Source organism: Rhinichthys klamathensis, unplaced genomic scaffold, assembly GCF_029890125.1.
Source record: "Rhinichthys klamathensis goyatoka isolate OS25496 unplaced genomic scaffold, OSU_Roscu_1.1 h1tg000825l_1, whole genome shotgun sequence".
Lineage (NCBI taxonomy): Eukaryota > Metazoa > Chordata > Actinopteri > Cypriniformes > Leuciscidae > Rhinichthys > Rhinichthys klamathensis.
In genome coordinates, this window is record NW_026607208.1 from 137546 (window position 1) to 153108 (window position 15563).

The 15563-nt window shown below is 37.6% G+C and overlaps 1 protein-coding gene across 1 annotated transcript in view; it reads left to right on the forward strand.

Annotated features, from left to right (window-relative positions):
- Positions 1–1882: 1882 nt before the first annotated feature.
- The window catches only part of mgat4a (alpha-1,3-mannosyl-glycoprotein 4-beta-N-acetylglucosaminyltransferase A), an 81319-nt gene continuing 67638 nt past the window's right edge, over positions 1883–15563 (forward strand). Inside the window, exons 1-2 of the mRNA XM_056243663.1 lie at positions 1883–2045; positions 2405–2695. Of these exons, the coding sequence (XP_056099638.1) occupies positions 2602–2695 (94 nt within the window). The 5' untranslated portion in view covers positions 1883–2045; positions 2405–2601. The remainder of the gene's footprint in view (positions 2046–2404; positions 2696–15563) is intronic.

The following is a 15563-nucleotide window of genomic DNA, read 5'->3' on the forward strand; positions in this document are numbered from 1 at the left end:
AAAGAGTTTTTGTCAGGTGTATTCATGTCATTTCAATTTTAGTTCTGCATTAACTTCTCAAGAACAGTGGCTTACTGTACAGTACATGACCTCATATGTAATTCTACCTAACACAGTTAGGTAGAAGTCAATCTTAATGAAATATCGATTACACTTTATTTTAAGGTGTCTGTGTTACAGGGTTATTATACATTTAGGTACTGAGTAATAATAATTAACTACATGTACTTACTATAAGGTTAGGATGAGGGTTTGGTTAAGGCCTGTAATTATGCATAATTTATAGTTATTACTACAGTAACTACAAGTAACAGGTGTAACAAGGACACTTAAATAAAGTGTTACCGATCAAATAAATGTCTGTGCCTTGCATTACGACTTCACAATGATATACATGTGCTGCACAAATAAAATAAAAACAAAAATTAAATATTGTGTGGAAAGGGCAGTTTCTCATTTTGCGGTTTGTGTTTAAGACTTGATGTAAATGAATAACTGTTAATCTAGTAGATTAAAAAAAGGATTGATTGGAGTAATATGATTATATAATACAGAATTAAGCTTAAAATAGAATTGCCAAGAGACTTCAGCAAAACTCTCTTATGTAACAGTATCTGGCTTGAGTAAAATTTTTTAAAAAAAAGGTGCAGGTTATAATTAATCATGTCCACTTCATTCTAAAAGATTTCAGCTTTATCATCAGCCTACAAGTTTTCATAAACCAAACTGTTTGGTGAGACATACTGAGAAACAGAATGTGAGTCAACAAAGAGTAAAAATAATCGCATAGGTAGCACTGGTTTCAGTTACACAACTAGAAATAATAAATATATGACTAAATTGCAGGCTTTAGTGTTTAAAAGGAAGAGACATGCATAGAAATAAAAATTGACTATAGGGAGACAGAGTGCAGTCTATGAAAAGACTACGTCAATGAGAGATTAGAAAAGACGAAAGCAAAAGTATAGGCTTAAAATACAGACTGCAATTGGTATGGGGTGCAGCAATACCATTTTTGATGACACTACATTACAATAACAAGAATAGGGAATATAAATGAAAATATATGAGAGATGGTTGCATACAGTAAAGGTTCAGGCCCACAAGCTATCAGTGATAGGGAAGGTCAGATAAGCCAATCAATTATTCATTAAATGTGTGTGCCCTCTGGCGCCCACATTCAGACAGCATACATGGCATACATGCACATCTCAATATGACAGATGACTTATGAGTAGTATTATTATATGAGTAGTATAAGTAGGCTATTCTCAGGAAAGTAGAAATTAGGAAATGTTATGGCTTGCAAAATGTATGGGTAACTCTTACATTTTTTAAGGTAATATATAAAATGAAAAATGTAATTCCATTGTATGTATTCAAGTTCCTAATAATATTAATTACTGTAAAAACACACACACACACACACACACATTAAATTTAAATATACAATTATCATTATACCACTTCCACTCAGTATTTAGATTCCTTTTTAAGGATTTTCTAAATGTGAATTTAAAGTAATTTAATGACTGACTACTATACAACAAACACAACATTCAATCTCCTAAATTGAAAAATATGTTCAATATGAAATTTGCTGTGTGAGCTTGTGGATAAATACTTGCACATGGTAATTTGACAATGGAATATATTTAATTTAATAGAAAGAAAAATAGTAACAGTAAAAAAATCAGTAAGTAAATAATACTTGAGTGAGTGTGCGATAGGTTCAGTCCGCCGTGTGGCGGCAGACAGGAGCTGTGTGCTGGCTCCAGCCAATCAACGTCATTGATGGGTGGGGTCTGGTGACTCCAGCCAATCATGTGGCTGGGTGGGCGACTGTGCCCTCTGTGGGTGTAGTCTTCAAGCAAAGCTTGATTGAGAGATCACACCACCGCTGAAGATTCTGGCAGGACGGTGCGTCTAATTTGGCTATTTTAACGAACATTACAAAACGTGTTTCTGCTCGTTTTTTTTTTTTTGCTTAATAGTTTTTATGAGATCGAGCCGGACCGGTTGGTTGTTCAACAACAGGCTGAAAGGTAAGAAGTGTTGAACTTGGAGCTGTTGATCATGCCAGTCTGACATATTTTGGGGTCCTCCGACAGGTAGTCAACTCTTTATCTTACAGCCCCTAATTATGTGGCCTTTTCTAACCATTTAATGTTTTATTTTACTCAATCACCCCTCCCCCTATATTATTTTTTCCTCTGCAGTATTTCTGTATGTCTATCGGTGATTAATTTCCTTTGAAATATGGTTGCATATAAACAGCTATTTGTTAAACTATGTTGTAATCAATGCGGTGGAAAAAAAGAAGACCGAAACCAAGACAATATATGTTTCCACGTCTATTTCTGTGCCTTTCCGTGAATCTTCATTTATTCATGATCTCTTCCAGTAACGGCAGGCATGAGGATTGCACATCTTTATCTGGAAATGCATCAGTTCCGCTGGGCTGCCTCGTGACTCCAGCAGCGACCGAGAGGAGGAGGAGGAGGAGGAAGGAGAGGACAGTATATGATCCTCTGAAGCGCTTATGCACGCCTGGATCTGGAGGACCAGAGGACCAGCTGCACGGGGAGGCGCTGAAATGAGATGAGGCTCAGACATGGAACTGTTGCCACTGCGATTGTTTTCTTCACGTCGTTTCTCAGTCTGTCCTGGTACACGGCTTGGCAAAATGGCAAAGGTGAGTTCATTTGTGAGAATCATTCAGTTATGCTGTACCACACGTGCAAGAATGCGGTTGTTCTTAACTTAACAGTACTACAGCACAATTGCAAGTGCAAGTTTTATACAAAAGTTGTTATCCAGTAATTTACAGTGCAGAATAGATTTGGCCTTTTAGTTGGTTTATTACTTCTCCGGCAAAAGAAAATAGTTCCAATAGAAACTAACAAACTTCGTGTCACCCAAGCATCACTGAGTCTAAAATCTGGTCTTAAAAGTCATCAGCAAGATTTCCCTGCTACCCACTCAAGTCATTCAGCTATCACTCCGCTCCACCTCTGTTTTTTTTCATTTGTCACTCTAGTGAGAGAAACCCACTCAAAATAAAAGAAACACTTGTTGCGTCTGAAATCGCATACTGTCTCAGTAGGTAGTTCATTTGATCAAGAACTTGCTTGGCTACTGATAAAATATTTTTCTATAATGAATGTATGTAGTATGAATGGAATCAGGAGGTACTACATTGGTCTTGTTGTCAGTGTCATGTTACCCACAGCGTAAGTTGCATCAAAGCCACTTGAAGTCAAGCCTGCAAGGTTAGAAAAAAAGTACAATGCCTGCTAACACTGGTATGCAGGGGAAAAGCCCTCTTTTTTTTTTGAATGGATGTCAATGGAGGATAGGTTTCACTACGCTGAATAAACCTCTTTAGTTGGAAAACGGCTTATTTAACGAATCGACAGTCCACCGGCTGATCTTCAACATGTTTGCTCTTATAAATTAGTTTTGGATTTATTTATTTTTACAAACGAAAAAAATGCTGTTTTATAAGAGAAGTCACAGACAATTGCGTGACAGGTATGATTCCGTTTACGGCACTTCTCATTCATTTCTATGGTATCCGCAAACAGTGATTGACTGTCACACACATCTGAACTAAAAACAATGACGTCAAGACTGTAAATGTGATTGGTTATCAAGGCACACTTGATCTTAGTTAGCCGATACGCTTTCTTTAATAGTAGAGCCACAGACCCTCATATCTCCCAATATTAAGACCAGTAATGCAATAATAAGACTTGTAATGCAACCTGAACCATAATCACATTGTGTTTGTTCATTGGCCAGAGTAGAACTGGTCTCCTGACTGAGCCTGGTTTCTCCCAAGATTTCTTTTTTCCCCTCCATTCTGTCGCCTGATGGAGTTCGGGTTCCTTGCCGCTGTCGCCTCTGGCTTGCTTAGTTGGGGACACTTAATATTCAACAATATTATTGATCTGTCTGACGCTGTTGTATGAGAACTGAACTGAGCTGGACGATGACATCATTTGTTGCAGAACTGCTTTATAGATGAAATGAACTAATTTAATAATTGATGATCTTTACAATGGAACTGAATCAACACTGAACTGACTTAAAGTCCCACTCCGATCATATTTTGAGCTATTTTTAAACATTCCCAGTGGTCTTTAAATTATGATTATGCCATTTTTAGCCAAAATCACAAAACCTGTGCCGTTTTCTGGGACTTCGCTTCAGCAGAGCGGCAGTAGCTCATTAGCAATTCGCCTCTGCGTTGTGGGCGGAGCCGTTGGCACGGAGACGACCCTCCCCCTGCCCGTTGCTGAGAGCTCTGTCTCTCCCGCTAGCTTACACCCCCAATACCGGTGGGGCAACATTATTATATACTAGGGCTGTAGTCAACCAAAGAAATCCTTAGTCGACCAAAGTCTTGTCCTGCGCAACGATTAGTCGACTAAAAAAAAAAAAAAAAAAAAAAAAAAGACGCGATGTTTTGATTGAACATTTTTTAACAATTGTCATAGAGCATTTATAAAACAACAACGAAAAAACATCAAAAATACATAAAACTATAATAATAATACAATTCTTTGAAAATTAAGTGATTTTTTTCTAAAAAATATACTATATACTATTATATACACGTTAATTATTATTATCCGAAGTTAATCAAAGTTATCACCGATCACCGATCATTATTTCACTCCAAGACGTCGCGTGTGGAGACGCCCAGTGGAGTTACTACGTCACAACTCCAGTCTATTTTAGCCGGCATTTTAGCGTCTGCTACTGATTCACAGCCATTTGAATGTAGAAATACTCAGAAATACAACTTTGAGCTTATTTTTCTCAAGATATGTCCTCTAACATCAGAAAAATGCCACAAGAACATGTTAACACCTAGAAAAACATTATTTTCATCGGAGTGGGTCTTTAAGCTGAACAACAGCTAAAATGCATAATTTTCCTGTTATCACAGTAAAGCTGTATTGAAATATGTAATCTATATAAAGCGCTATATAAATAAAGCTGACTTGACTTAATCTCCCAGGTAGTTTTCGGATACTGTTTTATGAATACTGTGAATTCGGATATACCGGTAATGCTCTTTTCATGTACTGTTTTTTCCGGACTAACTGACTTCCTCAGCATTGCTCAGCTTGGCTGAATTCTGAATAGCATACTACTCGTACTATTTCTGCCATATATGGATATGATATCAGTGCTTCAGTGCTTAAATATCGACATGCTTGGAATGCCACCTCACCAATCTATGTAGAGGACCAGAACTGGTGTATAATTAATATGCAATTCCTTAAAACAAACTAAGACACCTTTTTTGTTTAATATCCATTTTTGGTGAAAGTGGTAGAGTGCACACATTTTATTGCAGATATTAATTGTAGTAACTATGGTATTTTGGCCTAAACTACTGAATACTTTGGTAATAATTTACAAGGTGCTTGATGGTTTAATAGCTGAGCTGGTGACCAAAAGGTTATAAGTTTAAACCCCACAAGAGGGGATCAATAAACTGATAATGGGCACCACAGGTTGTGAGAACACGTCCAGTTAGCTGCATTGTTAATTTTGTCAGCAAATTTTGATTTAGTTTTAGTCTTAGTCTTTTGACTAAAATGGCATTTAGTTTTAGTCATATTTTAGTCATCTGAATTGTTTTAGTTTTAGTCTAGTTTTAGTCGACGAAATACAATAACATTTTAGTCGACTAAATCTACAGTAGATTTAGTCGACTAAAATATAATGGGTTTAGTTCAATTGTAATGCGTTAATTTAGAATTTCTCTAAAATTTCCAAACCCATTTACTCCCGGAGAAAACATCTATTAACCTATTAATATGAATGATTTTTAAGTTTGAACATGCAATACAGATACAGATTTAACTGCTGTTACTTAAAAAATATCTTAAAATTAAATAAAACCACTTTTCCTAAAGTACAACACAGTCTTCTTTACAATGAATGATATATGCATTCCTTATAACTACTTACACATCATTCTTTATTCTTTCAAGCAGACATATTTATTTGTATGAATTCAATATAATTAATCCTTATTAAAGCTATTAACAAACAGTGAATGCTTTTCTCTTTTTCTTTTGTTGCTTGATCAAAATTAAGGACACGGACCGCATTATGTTTATTGCCACTGTCACTTTAAGACGTCGGATCATGTCCAATGACATGCGGATACAATTGCACTGATGCACATCCGATACACTCACAGTTTAAGACATAACCAGCATAGTTTACATGAATACTCTCTAAAACGGACATTTAGACAGACTGTTGTGTGTATTTGTCCATTCAGACACGAAAGACAGCTCAATTCAGTAGCCTACTCGCGCGCTGTAGGTGTATTGTGCATGACTGCACGCTTCGGGTTAGGTGTGTGCGCACAGAAAACCGCACCGAATAGAACTCTTTTTTGCATCGTCACTCTTATTCAGATCTATATGTCTGCTCTACTCATTCTCCCAGACGTTCACATTTTTTAACGTTTTATGACCGCGGGGTAGATCACGTTACAGTAGCCTACAAATGTGCGCATCTATCACACACGCTCAGGACATCAGTTCTGACGGATCGCTTCCCAAATCGTCACTATCTAACATTTTCGTCTAGTTTTTATTCGTTGACGAAAATGTCATTAGATTTTCGTCATAGTCTTTGTCATTCAAAACTAGGTTTTATTTAGTTATCGTCTCGTTTTCGTCTGTGAAAAAATGTCGTTGACGAATAATTTTCGTCGTTATTTTCGTCAACGAAATTAACACTGGTTAGCTGCACTATAGTTGACATTAACCTTAAAGGAATTCATATTTTCTGGCCATACATTGTCTAAAGGGAACTCTGGACATGTCTTAATGTTGGAAATTTGAGTTGAAAGAATAATACCCCAAGTACTCTAGTTGGAAATCAATGAGCTCTGGTGCACATTGTGACAGCTCATTGCTCGATGGTCGATCATTCTCTAGTTAAATCCATCCCTGTATTGATTAGAATTGTGTAAAGTAGAACATACAGTTCTATATGCTTGTTGATGATCTTTGCCAAACTCTGATCTGATCTGATTTTCGCTTCTGTTTTATGCAAGATTTCTCCTTGGGATTTAGCCAAATGTAGAGGTTGGCCAATTTGCATTCCGCATCATTTATATTCCGAACACAAACAAATGAGAAAACATTTGTAATTGCTACGAGATGTTGTAACTCAATGCGTTATCACTGATATTTCATTCCATTTTCATGCAAGTGTTGTGACGTTTTTGCTCTTTGGTACTTGGGAGATTTGTTTTGCAAATCCGTTTGTTTGATTCTGGTGAATTGAATTCGGCAAAATTACATTTGCAAGTCTGTATGTCTTTTTTCTCTCTACCATTTTTATTAACGAGTACATTCACATTATACAGACATTTAGCTATAGGCTATATCTGTCTCTTTGTACCTCCTTCTTTGTACGGTCTAGCTATAAACAGGATCTTCTATAAAATCAACCTTAAAATTAACCTTTTGACTCAAGGCTGTATAGTAGACCACAGTCCTGGAGAAGAAACTTAAAAATCTTTTCGTTGAAGATCCTGTTTATAGTTGAAGGTACAACGAGACACTTGTGTGTCAACTTGTTGGATTAATCTCTGAAATGTAAGCTAAATCTAAAAAACGTGATGCATAACTTTAGCTGATGAATATTTTAGTCAGATCGAAAAAGCTTTAAGAGGGAAAGGTCACAGAATTCATTGACATGAAACCCTCCCACATATGTACACACCTCGGAAGTTCGTGGAGGGCATTGATGTCACTGTATGTAGTGACTCATTATCGCATAGCTCGATGCCACTCGGGTCTGAATAATTCTCTTATTGACTTGCTGCTATGTTGCCTTTTCTCAGTCAGGCCTGCTCTGCATGATATCGAGTGGTGTTCGCTGTTTGTATGGGCCAACACATTTACAATCTTGTAATTTCAGTCTTATTGCACTGTTATTCCCTTTAAGGTTTAAAGTTCAACCTGATTAGAACTTCAATATATTTGCAGTTGTTGTGGGTGTCTTACTGGTATGCAATGCTCATTCTCATATTATATACTTGTCACTTATATCTTATATATCAACTAGTAGTTGATTTGTTCACTTCAGTGAATGCTATATGAAATGGAAAGTAAAATAGGGCTGTGCTGACTGCTGAGTCAGTTATGAATATGATCTTGTGATGCATCATGGTTTATTGAATCACATATGTATTGTGTCATGACAAGCTTGTTCAAATTAAACCGAAAGGGGGAGGGGATTGTGTCCTTTAATCAACTCAATGATCATTGCTTTATGGTTTTAATAACACTTTCAATACCACTGCAACAACTTACTGTATATTTACTTACATTATTTTAAAGTATTTTGTTCATTTTTATGTAACGTTAAAACAATGCACACTATGGTTCAAACATATGGGCTCTGTAAGATTTTGTTTTTAAAAGAAGAAATCAATAGTTGTATTCAGTAAGAATGCTTTAAATTGATCAAAAGTAACAGTACATACATTTATAATGTTATGATAAAGATTTGTATTTTAAATAATTCCTGTTTTATTTATTACTTTCTATTCATCAAATAATCCTGGAAAAAGTATTACGGTTTCCATAAAAATATTAAGCAACTGTTTTCAACATTGATTAATAAGAAATATTAATTGAGCATCAAAACAGCGTATTACCGTAGAATGATTTCTAGGGGTGGGAATCTCTAGGCACCTCACGATTCGATTCGATTACGATTCAGAGGGCTGCGATTCGATGCTAAAGCGATTATCGATTATCTGAATCTCTTTTTGTGTGTGTGTGTGTGACTATAAATACTTTGCTTTAAAAGTACAAAGTAATGACCCATAAAGAATTAACGTCCAATATATTTTATTAACATTGCAAAGAACCAAGAGGAAAATAAATGTGTGCCTGAACTAGCAGCATACTTGTAGTAAATTAATAATATAACAACGACCGTTACAGCCGAGTGTTTTTCCTCCATTGGGTGGAAACGTGTCATATGGCTTCTCATATTTGTTGTGTTTCCGAAATATTTTAGTTTTATTCTACAAAGCTTACAAATAGTGTGGCTCTTGTCCAGCTCCTTCCCCCCTTCAACTTCATAGAAGCCAAAATATGTCCACACGTCAGCTTTTAACGAGGAGGGTGTTTGTATTTCGCGCTCAGCCATCGCGTCTCTGTTATGTGCACGCCACAGACGGACCGACTCTGCACTTCCGCGCTTCAGAGTTCCGTCTTTTGCGTTCCGTCAATATTACGTTATATATATATATATATATATATATATATATATATATATATATATATATATATATTTTTTTTTTTAAATCGATTTTTGACATTTGGAAATCGATTTTCTAAAAAAAAAAATATATATATATATATATATATATATATACACTCACCGGCCACTTTATTAGGTACACCTGTCCAACTGCTCGTTAACACTTAATTTCTAAGCAGCCAATCACATGGCGGCAACTCAGTGCATTTAGGCATGTAGACATGGTCAAGACAATCTCCTGCAGTTCAAACCGAGCATCAGTATGGGGAAGAAAGGTGATTTGAGTGACTTTGAACGTGGCATGATTGTTGGTGCCAGAAGGGCTGGTCTGAGTATTTCAGAAACTGCTAATCTACTGGGATTTTCACGCACAACCATCTCTAGGGTTTACAGAGAATGGTCCGAAAAAGAAAAAACATCCAGTGAGCGGCAGTTCTGTGGGCGGAAATGCCTTGTTGATGCCAGAGGTCAGAGGAGAATGGCCAGACTGGTTCGAGCTGATAGAAGGGCAACAGTGACTGAAATAACCACTCGTTACAACCGAGGTATGCAGCAAAGCATTTGTGAAGCCACAACACGCACAACCTTGAGGCGGATGGGCTACAACAGCAGAAGATTCCACCGGGTACCACTCATCTCCACTACAAATAGGAAAAAGAGGCTACAATTTGCAAGAGCTCACCAAAATTGAACAGTTGAAGACTGGAAAAATGTTGCCTGGTCTGATGAGTCTCGATTTCTGTTGAGACATTCAGATGTTAGAGTCAGAATTTGGCGTAAACAGAATGAGAACATGGAACCATCATGCCTTGTTACCACTGTGCAGGCTGGTGGTGGTGGTGTTATGGTGTGGGGGATGTTTTCCTGGCACACTTTAGGCCCCTTAGTGCCAATTGGGCATCGTTTAAATGCCACGGCCTACCTGAGCATTGTTTCTGACCATGTCCATCCCTTTATGGCCACCATGTACCCATCTTCTGATGGCTACTTCCACCATGTCACAAAGCTCTAATCATTTCAAATTGGTTTCTTGAACATGACAATGAGTTCACTGTACTAAAATGGCCTCCACAGTCACCAGATCTCAACCCAATAGAGCATCTTTGGGATGTGGTGGAACGGGAGATTCGCATCATGGATGTGCAGCCGACAAATCTGCGGCAACTGTGTGATGCCATCATGTCAATATGGACCAAACTCCCTGAGGAATGCTTCCAGCACCTTGTTGAATCTATGCCACGAAGAATTGAGGCAGTTCTGAAGGCAAAAGGGGGTCCAACCCGTTACTAGCATGGGGTACCTAATAAAGTTGCCGGTGAGTGTATATATATATATATATTTTTTTTTTTTTGAAAATCGATTTTTGACATTTGTGAATCGATTCAGAATCGTCCGCATCGCGATGCATCTAAGAATCGATTTTTTCCCCCCACCCCTAATGATTTCTGAAAGATCATGTGGCACTGAAGACTGGCTTAGTGAAAGAAAATTCAGCTTTGCCATCACAGGAATAAATTGCATTTTAAAAAATGTAATATTTAACAATGTTACTGTTTTTTTCTGTATTTTTGTTTTGATTAACATTATTTTTAATTAATGGCTAAGGCTTCTGTAGTTTACTGTGGCACGGTAAAAGATCTTGGCTTAACTGAAAGGTTCTAGCTTCAGAGCCCATAAGTGTTGATCTGTGACTCTTCATTATGCCTTTGATCAAAGCACTTAACCCCAGGTTGCTCCAGGGGGCCCTTTAATATGTTCGCTGGAAGTTACTTTGGATAAAAGTGACAGCTAAATCAAATTAGTAATTAGATTGCACCTTACATCATTCCACTTGCTCTCCTGTTCTAGTTCCAGAGGTTAAAATTGCACCGTTGGCTTATACCTCCTATTTTCTTTTCTTCTCCTCCGCTGAGCCCACAGAGGCTTTGCATCCTCAGGGTGTGTGGAAAGCACAATGGGCCAAAAATAGCGGGCCAGCTTGATAAACCTAAGAGGAGCAGTGAGGAGGGGCGCAGTTTTCTAATGGAGCTCACGGAGAAGACTCTAACGCTCATCACATACTCTTATTGCTTGTGCTTCTGTTTGGGCTGGATTGTTTAGCTTCGGGAGGAGCCCACGCGTGCCCTGTCGAGAGGTGAGCGAGGGGGCCGTGTTAAGCACGCTTCTGTTCTGAGAGAGAAAAAGAGTTTTACAATAGAAAGACAATGAACTCTGAGACTTTGAGAGCAAGAGTTTCAGCATGTAAGGAACCAGAATGTTCTCATTAATAACCATTGTCTTGTTCAGAGTGATGCTCGTTGCATAATTCCCTGCTCTGGCTCCAAGATCATTCCAGATCATTCTGTTATCAGCGTTTCAGACAAGTCCTCATTGAGTCACCATTATACACTTATCACTGTGGCATTCTCTGCCATTCTTCCTCCATATTAGGCTGGAGAACGCTGCCATTGTCGTTGAGTCCTTGAACATTTCCAGCCCTTGACATTTTTCAGTTTCACCACCTCATGCGCCCCATTTTTCCGGTGCCAACGGCTGCAGTTCTCGATAGCTGTCACTTGAACTTGAATGTCATTTCTGGAAGGTGTTATTTGCCTCCCTTTTTTTTAACCTATCTCACACACACTCACACTCACTCACTCAATGTCAGGTGATATGTAGGTATAAAATAATGTGTGCTACATTCTTTCTCTGTAGGGTTGGTAATTGAGAACTGGAAAATAGACTGGTTTTTAAAACATTTGGTTCCATTATTGGAACATTGTATTAAAGGTCCCCTGACATGGGGTTATTTTATTATTTTATAATGTTTCCTGGGTTGCCCTTATAATGTTAGTATGTTTTTTAGATAAAAAATAGTCATAATTTAGAAATAAAAGGCAATTTTCCTAGCCTGATTTTAGCCTCTGATTTGAACGCTCTGTTTGAAGGGGCGTGTCTGCTTTGGGATTCAGTGGAACCAGCCACTGCTGTGATTGGCTGACATGCTTGCATATGAAATAGCTACATATTACATGTGAAACTCTCTCGAATACTTTTACTACAGCTATTATACGTTTTTACTATTACAGCTATCGAGATTAACGAATCGTGAGAAGTTTAAGTATTTGGATCTATTCCCATCACATAAAATGTTGCCGTGATGAGCATTGAGCAAGCAGAGCAACAGTCTGTTGATCGCGAGAATGAAGATCTTTTCATTGCAACGCAGTTTCTGCTAGGGCTGTATTGTCCTAGTCGATTAGTCGATTAATTGGTCGATACGTTCTGGTTCGACCAAAATTCTGATTGGTCGTTTTTTTCCCCGCGTTCATTTTGCCCATAGACTGTAAAAAAGGGGTTTGCCGCGCTGAGGCGCACTCATTTCATCAGGTGGAAAGCACTAACTGCTAATGGGGGTGTTTTCAGAGTACCCTTGTTTCACAGGTAACAGTCTGTCTTCAGAACACCCCCCTTGTTTTCACCTTTTTTGGATTAGCCCAACCCAAGAGAGAACGATAAGTAGGCTATATAAGGTTTGATGCTGAATATTATTTATTTAATTGTGAGAGCGTTTAATAGTCAGTCCTCTTCTAACATGTCAACAACAAAGAAATCGACAGTGTGGCAGCATTTTGTTAAAATTGATAACGGGAAAAAGGTCAAATGCAAAGTGTGCAAGCAACCACACCTCGACGACAAACATGACATATCATCTAAAAGTGGTAAGCTCACTTGTCTGCGTTAGCTTGCCCTGTCTGTTTTGAATAGGCTATATGAACAAATCAGAATTTGCATATTTCAATGTTTTAGTGTGATAACCTAACTTTTTTATTTTTTGTTTGGAGCCTATAATGCGCAATTGCGCTGTGCCGACTGTTTGTGTTAGTTTTGTGCCTAAGATGCTTTATTTTTCAGTTATGCACTTTATTTCGTTTCTGCTCTTGATCTGGTTTGTTTAATAAATATTCTTTTTTTTATTAAAGTGTGTTTATTAAGAGTAAAAGCTTTAAGTTTATAGTCTATTCGTGTCTCAGCCGCGAAGCTGATCTCTCCTATGTTCAGCCTGTGCGAGGACATGCACAGAGCGGCTGAAATGATAGTGCCTGACAGTTATAACATATGACAAAAATAATTGTCTAAATTATGTTGCATATTCCTCAACAGTTCTTGTGATGATATCACTAGTTGACAACATAGTACTATCTTCGGAAATCATATGCTATGATATTGCGCAGGTACACGTGATGCAACGCTGTCAGAGCCGACAGACTCGTGTGTCAGACTCATTTCAGTGCAAAATAATTCGGTCAAAAACGATTTAATATACTGCAAATAGCCTACTAGTTTTTTTATGTTTATTTATAATTCTTTTAGGCGGACAACAAGGCTACCAAGTACTGTGCGCAGCTAAATAATTTAACTTTTTTTTTTCTAACGTCATTTTTAGTCGATTTTAGTCGATTTTTAGTCGAAAATGTCAGGACTTCAGTTGACCAAGATTTTCTTTGGTTGAATACAGCCCTAGTTTCTGCACTCTCTCTTGCTTTCACCAATGCAAACACGATGATGTACATACAGTAAGAGCTTCGTTGTGCAGTGTAACGTGCGTCATTGATTTCATAACGAGTTGTCCAGATAAACTCGCGCTGTGTGGAAAGATTGTTCTTTGATCGCTTTCTGTATAATTTGTTCACAATATAAATAAGATTATTTTCATACTACTAAAAGAAACGATGTGAAGTTGATATTTTAGTCACTGGCTTGACTTATGCATAACAGTATTGAACGATTTTGAGAGAAAGATTACCTGTCTGAACTTGAACAATAGGCTACACATCAGAAACTGTTGCTTGGTAGCTCGATCGATTTATTTTCAGACGTTCATCGAGGCCAGCTCTGTGTTTGCCCAAGTTGAGGAAACAGTCGTCGGTGAAATGTTTGGACCATACAAAACTTTGGGATGTGGTGTCGGCGCACTTCCAGAGAAAATAAATTTAACCCATTGTTTCTTCGGAGGCTCGGATGAAGAAACTAAAAAATACTTTTGTGTTCATTTGTACATCTGAACACTGATCAACTGCCATGCTTCGCTCGTTTGCAAGCCATGATATCTCTCGAGGAAAAACTCAAATCGCGCTAGCGCGTTCGTACTTCCTAGCTCATTTTCTCATGGGCAAGCCAAATTCTCTGGGCGGGCAAAGCAGAGAAAGGGGAGGTTACCTTTCCTCCGTATGACGTCATACGGAGGAGATTCAAGATCAGCTCGTCTGAGCTTTCATTTTCTCAAAGGCAGAGAAAGATAGCCAAAGCTCGGTTTACACCGATTGAAATTTCTAGCCACTGGGGGACCATATACAGGCTAGGGGAACTCATATTAATGTTAAAAAACCTCAGAAAGTGAAAATTTCATGTCAGGGGACCTTTAAAATACTTAAGGAAGGGTCATTCTGCAGGTGCCATTTGTTCGCTTCATATTCATACACGTGTAAAAATTAATTTAGCAATTTATAGCCAATGTCAACTTTACTAATATACTTGATATATGTCATATATATATATATATATATATATATATATATATGTGATATATGTGATAAATTTGGCAACTTTATATCATGTTTAGATGATATACTGCAAACTGGTATCATCATAGTTTTAACTTTTTAAGTAATTAACTATTCCACAAATAAAAAAGCTGTCATAATGACAATCAGGAAATGTTTGCGTTGAGTGAGATTGTTCCTCAATGTTGTCACATTTGCCAGTTTTGCATTAGTGTGGGTAGTACAATGCCACCTAGCGTTCAGAACAGCAGCGTATCAAGAACCGAAATAAGCAAAATCATGATATCGTAAATGAAATATATACAGATATTTTCCCAGTACCGGTATACCATGCAACCCTAATTGGTATTAGCTTAACGTTTGCCACTTTACATGGCCGCTCGCTCTAACAGTATGTTAACCGAGATAAATGTACGTTCTAATCAGACACAAAGTGTTTGTGTGAAGTGTGGAAGCTAAATAAGACAGTACAACGACGTCTAACTTAACATGCATTTCTCTCTATAGACTATTCTGTGGAGATGAGATTTAGCGTCATCAACTTGGAAAACACTAGTTTATTAATAAATATGAAAGTGTTTAGACGGTCTCTTTTTCTGTTCCCGATATATCGTGCCGATATATCGTGAATTGATAAATTGTGCCGATATAATATCGGCCGATATGGTCAATTTTTTACACATCGGTTCCGATGTC